Raw genomic sequence first — 16,133 nt, forward strand, 5'->3', positions numbered from 1 at the left:
ACGGGCACAGCTAGGGTGCCTGGGGGTGGGGGGGGTCAGAACACTTGGGCTCTGTAGGACGAGTAGGCGTTGCAGAGACGCAGAAGGCTGTCCTGCAGGAGCTGGGCAGATGCTGGGAGGCGGGGCCTGCAGTCTGGGGTACGGGTCAGCAGCGCAAATGAAGGGCCTGGAGCAAGGCGCTGGGGGCCATGGGTGGCGGGGCGCGGGGTATGGATGCGGTGTCTTCCTCCAGCGTGAGGGCCGGAGGCCTGAAGGTCTGAGTTGAGATCCCTCCTCTGCTAATGATGGAGGCTCCTGCACTTCGCCAAGCTCTGATAGAACAGGCTGGGCACATAGTGAAGGCCTCGTGAGTGTTTAAAAAGTAAAAGACGGTAAATGCAGCCACCTGGCACATACTAAGCGCTAATGACCAGACAACGTGTAGCCACACTTAGATGGTTAGCACCTGGGTTACCCACAGTGCACCCTGCTTGCCGTGCCGGGAAACCCAGCTCCAGCGAGGGGCCCAGACAAGGTGTGTGTGTGGGGGGGGGCGGGCCACCAGACCTGAGCAAACAGCATCCCCTGCCACGCTGTGCAGGGTCACCCAGGCTGGTGGGTACCTCCCCAACGGGCAGGAAATCTGATGATTCTTCGTATTTGCATTTAAATCCTCATTACAGTAGGTTGTACCTTCTCAGTGTTCTCCAGGCATCACGGAGACAGCACCCCTACTCCCCAGGCGCCTACCCCCTCCACTTCCCACTACTCTCTCCTGTGTCCCCTCCCAGAAAACCTTTCACACCCATTTAAGTCCACCAGATATGCAACCTCCCCCCACCACCTTTGCAAACACAAGTTCCTGCCCTTGGCTTTTTTCTAGCGGAGATCTTTGCTTACCATCGTCCCAGGAAATGGTGCCCCATCCTTTTTCACTGCCGTGTAGTACTCCAGTGCTGGGCCCCAGCCCCAGGGAGTTGGGCACTCGGGTGCTTCCTAGCCTTTGTGTCTCACAGACATTCCTAGAAGGAGACTCTTTAAGCCCTTTGGCCTGTGTCACCCCACACAAGTGTGCAGAGCTTATCTGCAGGGTACCTCCCTGGGGAGCAGGGTGTGGTCACTCGGGAAAGACCCCAAAGTCCTCCCACGGAGGCGCCCACGTGCGTGCCTGTTTTCCCGCAGTTGCGTCTGCCCCGAGCGTTAGCGGCGTCTGGATTTTGACCGACCCAGTGGGTGAAAAACCATATCCCAGTCCCGGTCTGCATTTCCTTTACTGCCAGTGTTCCATTCCTTTTTTTTTTTTTTTTCTTCTTTGTTTTTAAACACACACGCCCCCAAAGCAAGCAAGTTGGCTCGACATCGTGGGTGTGTGTGAGTGATCTTCCTTTGGTGCAGAGATATGCGCTGAGAGCTTCCTGGTTTTCAGCCGAGGGTCTTGGGAAGCGGTGAGAGGCGGGTGGTGGGATTCCGGAGGCACTTACAGGCCCTCAGGTGGTGGCGGGCTCTGATGGGGGACCGCCACCACCCAACCTGCCACGAGGGGCCGCCGGTTCTCCCTCCAGTCTGGGCCGGCGGGCAGATGCGGGCAGAGGCTGGAGGAGAAGCAGGGGAGCCGGCCAGGCGTTATAGCCACACCGCTTGGGACTTGGAAGGTCGTGGGGGGTCTTCAGCACGACCCTGTCGCGGAGAGATTTGGTGATTTTAAGGCGCTTCCCAGTCCCCACGTAAACCCTCTCTGTGGCTTGACTCTGCCCACCGAGCCAGGTGACCCTGACCGTGATCACGGAGGCAGCCGCTCACTGCTGCTAATACCACTACAGGCTCCACGTGCGCCAGACTCTAAGCGCTTTCAGTGTATTTGCTTATCCAGTCCTGCATTGAAGCCCTGGGTGGTGGCCACTTTATTGGTCCTGTTTTCAGCTGGGGAAACTGAGGCATCGGGAAGAGGTGGAGCCAGGATGCAAGCCCAGGCAGGTGGCTTCATTTAACTGCTTTGGGCCTCATGCCTACATGCAGCAGGCACTCAATAAACGCTCCTTGCACACCAGCCCAGCTCCTGCAATCCCACCTTTGGCACTTGCCCTCTGGGAGCCCCCGGCCAGGGCTGCGTGGAGGGCCGAGGCCCCTCTCAAGGCGCCGTACAAATCGAGTGGAGGTGGGGGCTTCCCAAGGCAGCTGGGCGCCGTTAGGGGCCCTCCTACTCTCTGGTCCCCAGATGTGCCAGCCCCACCTGGCCCTGGTGGGGGTTTGAGTTTGAGATCCTTGGAGCAGAAGGGGAGGCAGAGGACACTGGGAGGTTCTGCTTCCACAAGAAGGTTCCACTGGAATCTGCTCAGTAGCTTTGCAGCACGAGTGGGTGAGTGAGTGAGGTGTAGATCCTGCCCCCCTGCCCTCCTCGGGCGCCATGTCTGCGACTTGGTCAGACCCAGCTCAGTTTTCCTGAACCTCAGCCTCCTTCCCGTTCGTCACGGCTGCTGTGAGCAGGAGTGTCATGTGTGCTGTGTGCCTATCACCTGAGGACACATGATCAGGGTGTGCAGAAGGACAGTTGCACAAATGAATGATTCAAAGAATTCGTTCATTTATTCAGCACCTGCCATGGACCAGATGCCCATCTTCTCAGGGCTGAGTGTGAAGTTGGCACATAGAGGTACAGGGTGCAGAGGAAATAAAGCAGTGCAAGGGATGGAGAGGCTGGTGCCAGGAAGGGGGTCTCCGAGGAGGGCCAGACACCCCAGAGGAGTGTCTAAGTGCGTCCTTCTATCCCTGAGAGGAAAGACCCAGAGGCAGGAACCTGTCTGTTGTTTCTAGGTTGTTCAAGACAGCAAGGGTAGCTGGAGGAGAGAGATGAATGAAGTGGTGAGTGGGTGGATGGATGGACTGATGGATGGGTGGGTGGTATGATGGGTGGGTGGATGGATGGATGGATGGATGGAAGAAAGGAAGGAGGCAAGCATGAGTGGGTGGATGAATGGATGGTGGATTGGTAGATGGATGATGGAAGATGATGTATGGAGGATGGGTGCTTGGATGGATGGATGGAAGGAAGGGAGGATGGATGGATGGACGATAGTTGGATGGGGGAAATGGGTGGGTTGATGGATGGGTGGATGGGAGAAAAGGAAGGAAGTATAGTGGATGGATGGATGATGGGTGGGTAGATAGATGGATGGGTGGGTGGGTTGATGGACGGATGGGTAAGTGAAGCAAGTATGAGTGGACGGATGATGGCAGATGATGGATGGATGATAGATGGATGGGAGGATGGATAGGTAGATGGCTGGATGAATGGAAGGAAGGGTGGGTGGATGAACGGATGGATGGGTGGATGTTGGATGAATGGATTCTTGATGGATGAGTGAATGGGTGGGTTAATGGATGGATGAGTAAGTGGGTGGATGGATGGTGGATTTATGGATGGATGATGGCTGGCTGGCTGGGTGGTCGGCTGGATGGGAAATGAACAAATGGATAGAAGCATATTGGAAGTTGATGGACAGAGGGATGGGTGTTTGAATGAATGGATGATTGATGGATGAGTGGATGGTTGGGTTGATAGATGGGTAAGTGGATGGATAGTTGATTTATGGATGGATGGATGGGGGGGTGGATGGATGAATGGTTGGGTGGAAAGACGAATGGATGCATGGGTGGGTGAGTGGATGGAAGGAAGGAAGGAAGCATGAATTGGTGGATAGATGGATGGATGATGGAAGATGATGGATGGATAGAGGTGGATTGATTGATGGATGCTGGAAATTAATGGAGGGATGGATGATGGATGGGTGGATGGAGGAACAGATGGGTGGGTGGGCGAGTGGTCAGATGGATGTAAAATGAATAAATGGTTACATAGATGTTGGAAGTTGATGGATGGGGGGATGGATGTTTGGATGCATGAATGATTGATGGATGACTGGATGAATAGATGATCGATGGATAGTGGATTTATGGATGGATGATGGTTGGGAGGAAGGATGGATGAGTGGATGCATGAATGGTGGATTGATGGATGGATAGGTGGGTGGAAGAAAGGAAGGGGGAAAGGAAGGAAGTGTAGATGGATGGATGGATGAATAGGTGATGGATGGGTCGATGGGTGTGTGGGTGGGTGGATTAAAGTATGAAAGGAAGGAAGGATAGGTGAATAGATGGATGGATGGGTGTTGATGGATGGGTGGGTTGATGGATGGATGATGGAAGATGGATCAATGGGTGGTAGATGGATGGGAAAATGGATAGGTGGGTGGGTGGATGGATGGATGATGGGAGGATGGGTGGATGGGTGGACAGAGGGGTGGTTGGTTAGATGGATGGAAAAAGAATAAATGGATAGATGGATATTGAAGTTGATGATGGATGGGTGTTTGGATGAATGGATGATTGATGAGTGGATGGCTGGATAAACGGATGAGTAAGTGGATGGATGGTGGACTTATGGATGGATAATGGATGAGTGGGTTGATGAATGGATGATGGATGGATGAGAGGATGGGTGGGCTGATGAATGGATGGATGAATAGGTATGTTGATAGATGGATGCAAAGATAGTTGGGTGGATGGGAGAGTGGATGGGTGGATGGGTGGGCTGATGGATGGATGGGTGAGTAAGTGAATGGATGTATGGGTAGATAGGTGGAAGGAAGCAAGCAAGCAGGAGTGGATGGATGAATGGATGGATGATGGAAAATGATGGATGGGTGAATTATGAAATGGAAGGAAAGGAGAGGTGGATGGATGGTGGATTGATGGATGGATGATGGAAGATGATGGATAGATGACAGATGGGTGGGTGGATGGATGGAAAGAAGGACGGAAGCAAGCAAACAAGGGTTCATGGATGGGTGGGTGAAAGAGAGGAAGAAGGGAAGGGAGGAAGGAAGTGGAGGTGGGTGGATGGTTGGGTAGGTGGATGGATGGATAGATGGGTGGGTGGGCAGATGGATGGATAGAAGGAAGGACGGATGAGCGGATGGTAGTTTGATGGATGGATGATGGAAGATGATAGTTGGATGGTTGATATATGAATGGGTGGGTGGATGGGTGGGTGGGTGAGTGGAAGTAGGAAGTATGGATGGATGGATGATGGAATGGTTGGGTGAGTGGATGGAGGTGGATTGATAGCTGATGGAAGATGATGGAAGGATGGATGATGGATGGATGAATGGGTGGGTGAGTGATGGACAGATGGGTGGGTGGGTGGATGGATGGGTGGGTGAATCTGTGGATGGGTTGACGGATGGATGAAGGGGAAAAAGGAAGCAAGCATGGGTGATGGTTGGATGTTGGATAGAAGATTGGGTAGATGGATGGATGGGTGGGTGGATAGATTGTGGATTCATGTATGGATGATGGGAGATGATGGATTGATGGATGACAGATGAATGGTTGGGTAATGAGTGAAAGGAAGGAAAGAAGGAGTGAAGGAAGGAGGTGTAGGTGGATGGATGTATCTATGGATGGGTGGATTGTAGGATGGAATGATGGATGGAAGGAAGGAAGGATGAGTGGGATGGATGGAAGGAAGGAAGCATAAGTAGGTGAATGAATGGTCAGTGGATTGATGAATGAATGATGGAAGATGATTGATGGATGGATGGAAGGAAGGATGAGTGGATGGATGGATGGTGGTTTGATGTATGGATGATAATGGAAGATGATGGACAGATGATAGATGCGTGGGCAGACGGAAGGAAGCAAGCAAGCATGGGTGGAAAGATTGGTGGGTGGAAGAAAGGAAGAAGGGAAGGGTGGAAGGAAGCGTAGGTGGGTGGACAGGTGATGGATGGGTAGGTGGAGGGAAGGATAGGTAGATGGGTGGGTGGGTGGATGCATAGGTGGATGGGTGGGTTGGAGGAAGAATGGGTAGATAGATGGATGGTGGATTGATGGGTGGATGATGGGAGAGGACGGATGAATGACAAATGAATAGATGGATGAACAGGTGGATGGAAGGATAGTGTATGGATGGATGGAAGGAAGGAATCAAGCAGCATGAATGGGTGGGTGGATGGATAGGTAGTGTATGGATGGATGGAAGGAAGGAATCAAGCAGCATGAATGGGTGGGTGGATGGATGTAGGATTGATGCATGATGGATGGGAGGATGGATGCGTGAGTGGATGGGTGGGCTGATGGAGGGATGGGTGGATGGTTTGATGGGTGTGTGGGTGGGTGGGTGGATGGATGGGTGTGTGGGTGGGTGGATTGATGGCAGGATGGATGTATGATGGATGGATGGAAGGAATGGAGGATGGGTGGATGGATGGACAGATGAGTAGGAGGGTGGTCTGATGGAAAATAATAACTGGATAGATGGATGTTGCAAGTTGATGGACGGGATAGGTGTTTGGATGAATGGATGATTGATGGATGAGTGGGATGATGGATGGATGGAAGGAAGGATGAGTGGATGGATGGTGGATTGATGGATGGATGATGGAAGATGGTGGAAGGGTGGGTGGGTGTGTGGTTGGATGGGTGGATGGAATATGGATAAGTGGGTGGATGTATGATTGATGGGAGGAAAGATGGGTGGTCAGATGTATAATGAGCAAATGGATGGTTAGATTTTGGAAGGTGATGGACAGAGGGATGGGTGTTTGGATGAAAGGATGATGATTATTGAATGGGTAGATAGGTTGTGGTTGGATGGATGAGTGGGAGGGTGGGCTGATGGATGAATGGGTAAGTGGATGGATACACAGATAGATGGATGGGTCGATGGAAGGAAGGAAGCAAGCATGAGTAGATGGGTGAATGGATGGTGGATTGATGGATGGATGTGCATGGATGGATGGATGGGAGAAAGGAAGGACAAGAGGATGGATGGATGGTGTATTGATAGATAACTTGGAAGATGATGGGTGAATGGAGGGATGATGGGTGGGTGCGTTGCTGAATGGATGGATAGGTGGGTGGAAGGAAGGAAGGAAGTGTAGATGGATGGATGGCTGGATGATGGATGGGTAGATGGATGATGGGTGGGTGGGTGGATGGAGGGTGGATTGATGGGTGGATGATGGATGGGAGGCTGAATGGGTGGGTGGATGGGTGTTCAGATAGATGGATAATGAATAAATGAATGGGTAGATGTTGGAAGCTGATGGATGGGTGTTTGTGGATGAATGGATGATGGGTGGATGAATGGATGGATGGGTGGACGGGTTGATGGGTGTGTGGGTGGGTAGATTGATGGATGGAAGGAAGGATGAAGGGATGGATGGGCGGATCAAAGGAAGGAAGCATGAGTGGATGGATAGAGGTGGATGGATGGATGATGGGGGGGTGGGTGGGTAGGTGGATTGATGGATGGATGACTGGGTTGATGGATAGATGGTTGGGTGGACTGGTGGGTAGATGTATGGATGGGTGAGTAAATGGATGGATAGATGGATGGAAGGAAGCAAGGAAGCATAAGTGGATGAATGAATGGATGGTTGATGAATTGATTTTGGAAGATGGATGGATGGATGGAAGGAAGAATGGGTGTATGGATGGTGGATTGATGTATGGATGATGGAAGATGATGGATGCATGGGTGTGTGGGGTTATGGATGGATGGATGGGTGAGTAGGTGGATGTATGTATGAATAAATGAATGGAAGGAAGAAAGGAAGCAAGCAAGCATGAATAGATGTATGGACGGTAGACCGATGGATGGCGGCTAGATGGAAGGATGAGTGGATGGATGGATGGATGGTGGATTTAGGTTAGGAATAGGTGATGGAAGATGATGAATGGATGGATGGGTGGATGCTGGATGGATGGATGATGGGTGGATGGATGAATGGAAGGAAGGATGAGTTGATGGATGGTTGGTGGATTGATGGAAGATGATGGGTGGTTGATGGATGGGTGGGTTGGTTGATGGTTGTCTGAATTGATGGATGGGTGGGTCGGTTGATGGTTGTCTGAATAGATGGATGAAAGGAAGGAGGAAAGCAAGGAAACAAGCATGAGTAGATGGATGAGTGGATGGTGGATTGATGGATGGATGAATTGGTTAATGGATAGATGGAAGAAGGAAGGAAGGATAAGTGGATGGATGGATGGTGAATTCATGGTTACATTATGGATGAATGGATGGATGAATGGAGGTGGATTGATGGATGGATGAATTGGTTAATGGATAGATGGAAGAAGGAAGGAAGGATAAGTGGATGGATGGATGGTGAATTCATGGTTACATTATGGATGAATGGATGGATGAATGATGGATGGGAGGGATGAATGGATGAATGATGGATGGGGGTGATGGATGGGTATGTGGGTTGATGAATAGATGGGTAAGTGGATGGATGGGTGGGTGGACTGGTAAGTGGAGGGTAGTAAGTGTGGGTGGATGGATGGATGATGCATGGATAGGTGGGTGGATGGATGGAAGGAAACATGAGTGAATGGATGGATGAATGGAGGTGGATTGATGGATGATGGAAGATAATTGAAGGATCGATGGTGAATGGATGGATAACGGATGGATGAATGGGTGGATGGATTATGGATGGATAGATGGGTGGGTGGGTGGATGGGTGGTGAGTGAAGCAAGCATGAATGGATAGATGAATGGATGGTGGATTGATGGATGGATAATTGAAGATGATGGATTGATGGATGGGAGGATTGGTGGATGGATGGAAGGGTGGGTTCGGTAGGTGGGTGGGTGGCCAGATGGATTGAAACTGAATAAATGGATAGATGGATGTTGTAAGTTGATGGATGGAGGGATGGGTGTTTGGATGAATGGATGATTGATGGATGAGTGGATGGGTGGGTGGGTGGATGGATGGATGGGAGGATGGATTGGTGGGTGGGTAGGATGGTTAGCTGGAAGGAAGGAAGGGTGGACCAATGTGTGGGTGGATGGGTGAGTGGTTAGGTGGAAGCATGAATGGATGATGGATGAATGGGGGGGTGGGTGTTGGATAGATGGATGGGTGGTTGGGTTGATGGATCGATGGCTGATGGGTAGGTGTGTTGATGGATGGGTGAAAGGAAAAAAGGATGCAAGCATGGGTTGATGGATGATGAATAGATGGGTGGTTGGATTGATGGTGGATTGATGGATGGATGATGGATGGATGGATGGGTGGGTAGGTGAGTGGAAGGGAAGAAGGAGGGAAGGATGGAAATGTAGGTGGATGGACATACCTATGGATGGATGGGCGGGTGGGTGGATGGATGGATGAATGAATGGAAGGAAGGAAGGAAGCATGAGTGGGTGGGTGGTCAGATGGATGGATAATAAATAAATGGATGAATGGGTGTTGGAAGTTGGATGGATGGGTGTTTGGATAAATGAATGATGGATGGATGAGGGGATGGGTGGGAGGATGAATGGATGGTTAGATGTATGGATGGGTGAGTAAATGGATGGATAGGTGGATGGAAGGAAGGAAGCTTAAGTGGATGAATGGATGGTGGATTGATGACTGGATGATGGAAGATGATGGATGGATGGATGGGTGGGTAGGGTTGATGGTCGGATGATGGACTGATGGATGAATAGATGGGTGGGTGGATGGGTGTGTGGGTTGATTGATTGACGGATGGATAGATGGAAGGAAGGAAGGAAGCATGCGTGAACAGATGGATGACGGATGGATGCATGGAAGGAATGTTGATGGATGGGCTGATTAGTGGATCGATGAGTGAGTTAGGGGTGCAGGAATGGCTGTTGGACGGATGGATCTGTGGATGTTACCCAGATGGGTGGTGGGTCACTGGATTGCTGAATGAGCTGATCCGTGGGTGAACGGCAGCAGCACAGACATGTGGATAGGTGGATGAATCAGTGAAGGGACTGAATTCGTGGGCGGATGGCTCCGTCAGCGAGTGTGGCGTGACCCTGGCCAGTCCCGTTCCTGCAGCTGCCCATAGTGGCGTCCTCTGTCGTGTCTCTGTACTTCCTGGAGCTGACCGACCTCTTCAAGCCGGCCAAGGTGGGCTTCCAGTGCTACGACCGCGCGCTCTCCATGCCCTACGTGGAGACCAGCGAGGAGCTCATCCCACTACTCATGCTCCTCAGCCTGGCCTTCGCTGCGCCTGCGGCCTCGGTGAGTCCTGGGGCGGGCGGGGCCAGCTGTGGGCACCGCGGCCGGGAGCCCGACTGAGCACCTTCCCCGTCTGGCAGATCATGGTGGGCGAGGGCCTGCTGTACTGCATGCAGTCCCGGCTGTGGGGCCGCAGCGGGGGCCCGGGCGGGCCCGAGGGCAGCATCCACGCCGGCGGCTGCAACTTCAACTCCTTCCTTCGGCGGACGGTGCGCTTTGTAGGTGAGTCCCCCACAGCGTCCGCACGCCGAGGGTGGCGGGTCTGGCCCCAGCTCCCGCGCCCGGCCCTAACCCTCCCACCCCGCAGGCGTCCACGTGTTCGGCCTGTGTGCCACAGCCCTGGTGACCGACGTCATCCAACTGGCCACGGGCTACCATGCACCCTTCTTCCTGACGGTCTGCAAACCCAACTACACCCTGCTGGGCACATCGTGTGAGGCCAACCCCTACATCACGCAGGACATCTGCTCCGGCCACGACACCCACGCCATCCTGTCTGCACGGTGAGCGTGTCCGGCCCCCGTCCCGTGGAGCATGCAGGGAAACTGAGGCAGGGGCCCAGAGCTGGCGGGGCTCACCGGGGTGCCTCTTGCAGGAAGACCTTCCCATCCCAGCACGCCACTCTGTCCGCCTTCGCTGCTGTCTACGTGTCGGTGAGTCCCCGCTGGCCCAGCCCCGTGCCCTGGACACCCCACCAGGACCGGCTGCCCTGACCACCCGGCCTGCCCCCCTGCAGATGTACTTCAACTCGGTCATCTCGGACGCCACCAAGCTGCTGAAGCCCATTCTGGTGTTCTCCTTTGCCATCGCGGCGGGCGTCTGTGGCCTCACCCAGATCACGCAGTACCGCAGCCACCCGGTGGACGTCTACGCCGGCTTCCTCATTGGTGCCGGCATCGCTGCCTACCTGGTGAGGGGCTGAGGGGAGAGGTCCGGGTGCCCAGGGGGAGGTCTGAGGGGGGAGGCCAGCCCCACCCTGGGGGACTCTGCTGAGTTTTGTCCCTTGGTAGCTAGAGGCAGAATATCACGGGCCCAGACCTGCCCAATGTGCAGCGTGAGCGACCTGAGGCTAGAATTTGTCCCATTGGGAGAAAGGCAGACGTCCCCTCTCGGACCCCCCGGGCAAGTCTGTGACTTGCTGGGGACCCTGGTCTCTGGCTGCCGGCCCCACGCCCAGCCCGTGTCTCATCCTTAGGCCTGCCACGCTGTGGGCAACTTCCAGGCCCCGCCGGCAGAGAGACCAGCGGCCCCGGCACCTGCCAAGGATGCGCTGCGGGCGCTGACCCAGCGGGGCCACGACTCGGTGTACCAGCAGAACAAGTCCGTGAGCACCGACGAGCTGGGCCCCCCCGGGCGGCTGGAGGGTGTGCCCCGGCCTGTGGCCCGCGACAAGACCTCACTGGGCAGCCTGAAGCGGGCCAGTGTGGACGTGGACCTGTTGGCCCCGCGCAGCCCCATGGGCAAGGAGAACATGGTGACCTTCAGCCACACGCTGCCCCGCGTCAGCACGCCCTCGCTCGATGACCCCGCCCGCCGCCACATGACCATCCACGTGCCTCTGGACGCCTCGCGCTCCAAGCAGCTCATCAGCGAGTGGAAGCAGAAGTCGCTGGAGGGCCGCGGCCTGGGGCTGCCGGACGAGGCCAGCCCTGTGCACCTGCGGGCGCCAGCGGAGCCCATGGCCGAGGAGGAAGAAGAGGAGGAGGATGAGGATGAGGACGAGGACGAGGAGGGGGAAGAAGGAGGTCCAGCCCCGCCTTCACTGTACCCCACAGTCCAGGCACGGCCGGGGCTCGGGCCGCGGGTCATCCTCCCGCCGCGGGCTGGCCCGCAGCCACTGGTGCACATCCCCGAGGAGGGGGTCCAGGCTGCGGCAGGCCTGTCCCCCAAGAGCAGCGCAGCCGTGCGGGCCAAGTGGCTCATGATGGCAGAGAAGAGCGGCGCTGTGGTGGCCGCGGCCTCCACGCAGCCCCGCGTGGCCAACCCGCCACGGCTGCTGCAGGTCATCGCCATGTCCAAGGCCTCAGGCGGGCCGGGCCCCAAGGTGGCCGAGACGGCCTCGTCCTCGAGCGCCAGCTCCGACTCCTCCCAGTACAGGTCGCCGTCAGACCGTGACTCCGCCAGCATCGTCACCATCGACGCCCACGCGCCCCACCACCCTGTGGTCCACCTGTCTGCGGGTAACGGGCCCTGGGAGTGGAAGGCGGCGGGCAGCGGGGCCAAGGGGGCTGAGGGGGAGGGCGGCTATGAGCTGGGGGACCTGGCTCGCGGCTTCCGTGGGGGACCGAAGCCCCCGGGTGTGTCCCCAGGCTCCTCTGTTGGTGACGTGGACCAGGAGGAGCCGCGGTTTGGGGCCGTGGCCACCGTCAACCTGGCCACAGGCGAGGGGCTGCCACCGTTGGGTGTGGCCGACGGGGCCCTGGGGCCGGCCAGCCGAGAGTCGACACTGCGGCGCAAAGCGGGCGGCCTGGTGCTGTGCGAGCGGGAGGCCGCGGAGGCAGAGGCGGAGAGCTACTACCGCAAGATGCAGGCAGTCCGCAGGTTCAAGGACTGAGGGCGGGGGCGGGGCCGAAAAAAGTGGGGCCACATCAGAGAATAAAAGGCAGGTCATTGAGCGGCTTTTTGGAGTGTCATTTCGGTCACGGGGCCAAGCAGGCAGACCCGGCCTCCGGGGCCCCTGTGCGCGCAACTGGGGGCGGGGATCTGTCTGGTGGAGTGCAGATGTGGGGCCCCACCTCCAGGCCCCCTGAAACCCCCAAGCGAGAAGTGAGGGGAACAACACGGCTGAGTTTACACAGAGGAGGAAACAGCAGTGAAACAAACAGGCCCAATAAAGAGGGAAATCAAGTGCAGGATACAGAGAATTTATTCAGAGTCCAGTACAGACCGGCCAGACCACCTCCTACATGTGGACAGGAAAAAAGAGCCTACAGAAAAGGTAGGAGTTGTTATAAAATTGCTTTAATTCAGTTCTCTCCGCATTACAAGCCGGCAGCGGGCAGTGGCCTGCCATGCTCCTTACAATACTGAGCCTGTAATTGCTGTTATCAAAATATACATCTGTGTCACCATAAAAAAACCGCAATTGCTGCCCCTCACGTCTTACAACAGGTATAAAAAATTATAAATATTTACACCCTTGTTCCACCCCGACATGGAAACTTGAGGCCCAGGCCCTGAAGGAGGGCCGGCCAGCACAGGGCCTGCGCGGGGAGCCCCTTGGACCCGTGAGTGAGTGCAGGACAAGGCGGTAAAGACCGGAAGGTTAGGGCTGCTGTCCCACCTCCTGGGGTCCCAGCATTAGAGGCAGACAAAAAACAGAAACAAAACTTTGGTCCAAAATTTGCAGGAAAAAAGAAACCCTGAAAGTTTAAGAGCACTTGTCCTCCGGGACAGAGGACAGTTGTGAGTAAGGCATCGGCAGGTCGCAGACGTGCCGGCCCCATTGTGTCTGCCCTGGAAATTAGATCCTGCCCTGCGACTCAGTGACAAGGAATAAAAGTACAGTATACAAAGTCATACCACGAGGAGGAAATTTAGGTTACACTCATACCATTTTTATCATCTTGCTATATAAAACGTTATTTAAAACTATTTTTTGCATATAAATGAAAAAGATTAGAATATTTGGTCAACTGGAAATATTGCTAGGCACAGGTGTCTGCAGCTGCATCGAAGCATAATACAGAGATTACGGTGGAAACAAAGCTGAAGAAGCGACGGGGAGGGGCTCTGGGGCCGGGGAGCAAATGATACAAGGATTGGGGGGCGGCCACACCTGGCCACCCATGGTCTCCCACCGCAGCAGGCACACGATCCCACGGGAGGCTGACCGCCCCCCCCACCAGGCCCCCAAACCCCTACACGTCTGCTACCCCAAGACAGGCCCTGCCAGAGCAGCGGGTTTAAGGCACAAGAAAGCCGAGTGGAGGTTTGGGAGCGCCCGCCACACAGACTACAGAAGGCACGGGCAAGGGGCCGGGCTGGGCCTCCACGGTCACCAAGAGCCTGAGGTTGGCACCCCACCTCCCCCAGGTGAGCAAGTGAATTCGATTTAATTTCTTTTAAAAACAGGTAAACTGATTTCTCTTTAAAAAAATAAAATCTCTGGTCTTTTTTTAAGGTCACTTCAGCTGCTTTTTAAAGTGGCTTTTTTTCTGGAATGATGGAAGTTGTCGCCGGGTGCCCGGCAGGCTGGTCCTTGGTGGCGGCCTAGATGGTGGACTTGGAGAAGGACACCCGCAGGTGGTGGTTCTCACCCAGGTCGTGGTTGTGCAGGTCGATGAGCGCCTGGATGGCCTCCTCCACGGAGCCCATCTGGATCAGCGCCATTTTGCGGTCCTTCCTGCAGGGAAAACGGGGGGGGGACACAAGGAGGCGTGAAGGGCCGAGTGGGGCAGGGCAGGCCCAGGGGCAGCGGGGCGAGGGGGGGGGGCTGGGCTCACTGGAAGAACTTGAACCCTTTCACGATCCCGCCGTTGCTGGAGAAGAGAATCTTGAGGTCATCCTCAGAGATGGAAGGCCTGCAGGGAGAGAGAGGGACCTGAGCCACTCCGTGGAAGGTCAAGGCCATTCCCTCAAGACAGCAGCTGAACGTCCAGGGAAGGGTGGGGTCTCCAGGAGCTTTTTAGGGGCCCCTGAAATAGGTTATCAGAAAATGACCATGAGCATCTGAAAGGTGCACTAGAAGCAGAGAACACACTCGGCTGGGCCTCCAGCAAGGCCTCCCTACGGCCTGTGGAAGCCCCTGGAAGCGGGAGCGTCCCAGGAGACCTCTACAGGCACTCACGGGATGTTGGAGAGGTGCAGGGTGCACTCACGGGATGTTGGAGAGGTGCAGGGTGGCCGAGGGCGGGAAGATGTTCTGGAAGTTCTTGGAGCCGGGCTTCTTGAAGCGGTGCAGGGGCGAGTTGCCGTAGTCCTTGGTCAGGCCCTGGTCCTCCTGGCCCTCACGGGGCAGCTGCACGTTCTGGTGCTTGGAGAGTGTGATGCGCACCGGCTTCCCGTGCAGCTTGTGCCCATTGAGGTGGCTCATGGCTGGTGGGGAAGACGACACAGGACCCACGTGACCCAAGTCCCCTGGCCGCCGACTCCGCAGCCCCCCGGCCCGGCGGCCCGGCGGCCCTTACTTACCCAGCTGGGCCTGGCTCCCATCAGCCATCTGCACCAGGGCGTTCTCCTTCTTGTTGAACAGGATCTTCACCCGCTGCACGTCGCCGTACACGCCTTCGAGGGCACAGGGACAGACTGCTGAGCCGCCCGGGCCCCGCGGCCCCTCCCCGCCGGCCCCGCGACCCGCACTCCCGCACAGGGCTGGCTCTCCCCGCAGCTCTGCTATTCTGCCTGAGAAGCTGTCTAGTCGCAGGGAGCGTTACCAGGAGGGCTGCCTTCAGCAAAGAAGCCCTGAAATCCAGGAAAGGCCAATTGCCAAGAGTCATCCTGCGGCTGCTACCGACACGTCTACTCTGCCAATAGCATGCGGGGCCGTAAACCATGCTCTGGAGTCCAATCAGTAGGCAAAGCGCAGCCCAGACAGCACGCTCGGACGCCTCAGAGCGTGACAACCACCTCAATTACACGAAAACAAGATAATAAAAGTGGGAACGATAACATACCGAAAAGAATAAAGAGGCTTTGGGGTGTGACTCTCTTTAGAGGACAGCAGAGCAAGGCAGCGAGGGACAGGGAAAGGGAGAGGTCAGGGGGCGAGTTGGAATCGTCCACCACGAGGAGGCAGCCCCGCAGGCGTGCAGGTTGATGGATGATGAAGTTGTCAGGATGTTAATATTCAAGGGCAGGTTGGTTTCCGGAGAGCAGGGTTTGAGGGGGAATTTTGTTTTTATTTATTTATGGTTTTGTTTTGTTTCAAGCAACAACAGGAAGCAGAAGTACCGTGCAGTCAGTTGGCAAAGAAATTCCGGATCAGGGCAAGAAAAAAAATTGGGAAAGGGGAAGGGGAGAAAAGAAAAAAAGTAGCAAAAACACAGGTCAGTAAATACATAAGAAAACACGCGGTGTCCCATCAGTCAAGACCACACACACTATGAGCCACGCGCCGGGCGGACAGCAGGAGCGCCCCCCGCGGGGAGGAGACCCCGCCCG

General features: G+C 55.2%; 2 protein-coding genes across 4 annotated transcripts in view; one reads left to right on the plus strand and one right to left on the minus strand.

Annotated features, from left to right (window-relative positions):
- PLPPR3 (phospholipid phosphatase related 3) overlaps positions 1–12,585 on the plus strand; it is a 13,607-nt gene extending 1,022 nt beyond the window's left edge. The window contains exons 3-9 of the mRNA XM_024740109.1: positions 2,420–2,455; positions 9,835–10,034; positions 10,112–10,253; positions 10,339–10,534; positions 10,627–10,684; positions 10,768–10,941; positions 11,227–12,585. Coding sequence (XP_024595877.1) covers positions 2,420–2,455; positions 9,835–10,034; positions 10,112–10,253; positions 10,339–10,534; positions 10,627–10,684; positions 10,768–10,941; positions 11,227–12,585 — 2,165 coding nt within the window. The remainder of the gene's footprint in view (positions 1–2,419; positions 2,456–9,834; positions 10,035–10,111; positions 10,254–10,338; positions 10,535–10,626; positions 10,685–10,767; positions 10,942–11,226) is intronic.
- A 294-nt stretch (positions 12,586–12,879) lies between these two features.
- The window catches only part of PTBP1 (polypyrimidine tract binding protein 1), an 11,188-nt gene continuing 7,934 nt past the window's right edge, over positions 12,880–16,133 (minus strand). The window contains exons 11-15 of one of the 3 annotated variants that reach the window (XM_024740047.1): positions 15,647–15,680; positions 15,165–15,257; positions 14,852–15,068; positions 14,477–14,554; positions 12,880–14,376 (exon numbers count right to left, since the gene is read on the minus strand). In XM_024740047.1, coding sequence (XP_024595815.1) covers positions 14,244–14,376; positions 14,477–14,554; positions 14,852–15,068; positions 15,165–15,257; positions 15,647–15,680 — 555 coding nt within the window. In that variant the 3' untranslated portion in view covers positions 12,880–14,243. The remainder of the gene's footprint in view (positions 14,377–14,476; positions 14,555–14,851; positions 15,069–15,164; positions 15,258–15,646; positions 15,681–16,133) is intronic. The other 2 variants (XM_024740048.1, XM_024740049.1) reach the window with 2 other exon arrangements.

The sequence above is a fragment of the Neophocaena asiaeorientalis genome, unplaced genomic scaffold (assembly GCF_003031525.2).
Source record: "Neophocaena asiaeorientalis asiaeorientalis breed wild unplaced genomic scaffold, Neophocaena_asiaeorientalis_V1.1 scaffold469, whole genome shotgun sequence".
NCBI classification, from domain to species: domain Eukaryota; kingdom Metazoa; phylum Chordata; class Mammalia; order Artiodactyla; family Phocoenidae; genus Neophocaena; species Neophocaena asiaeorientalis.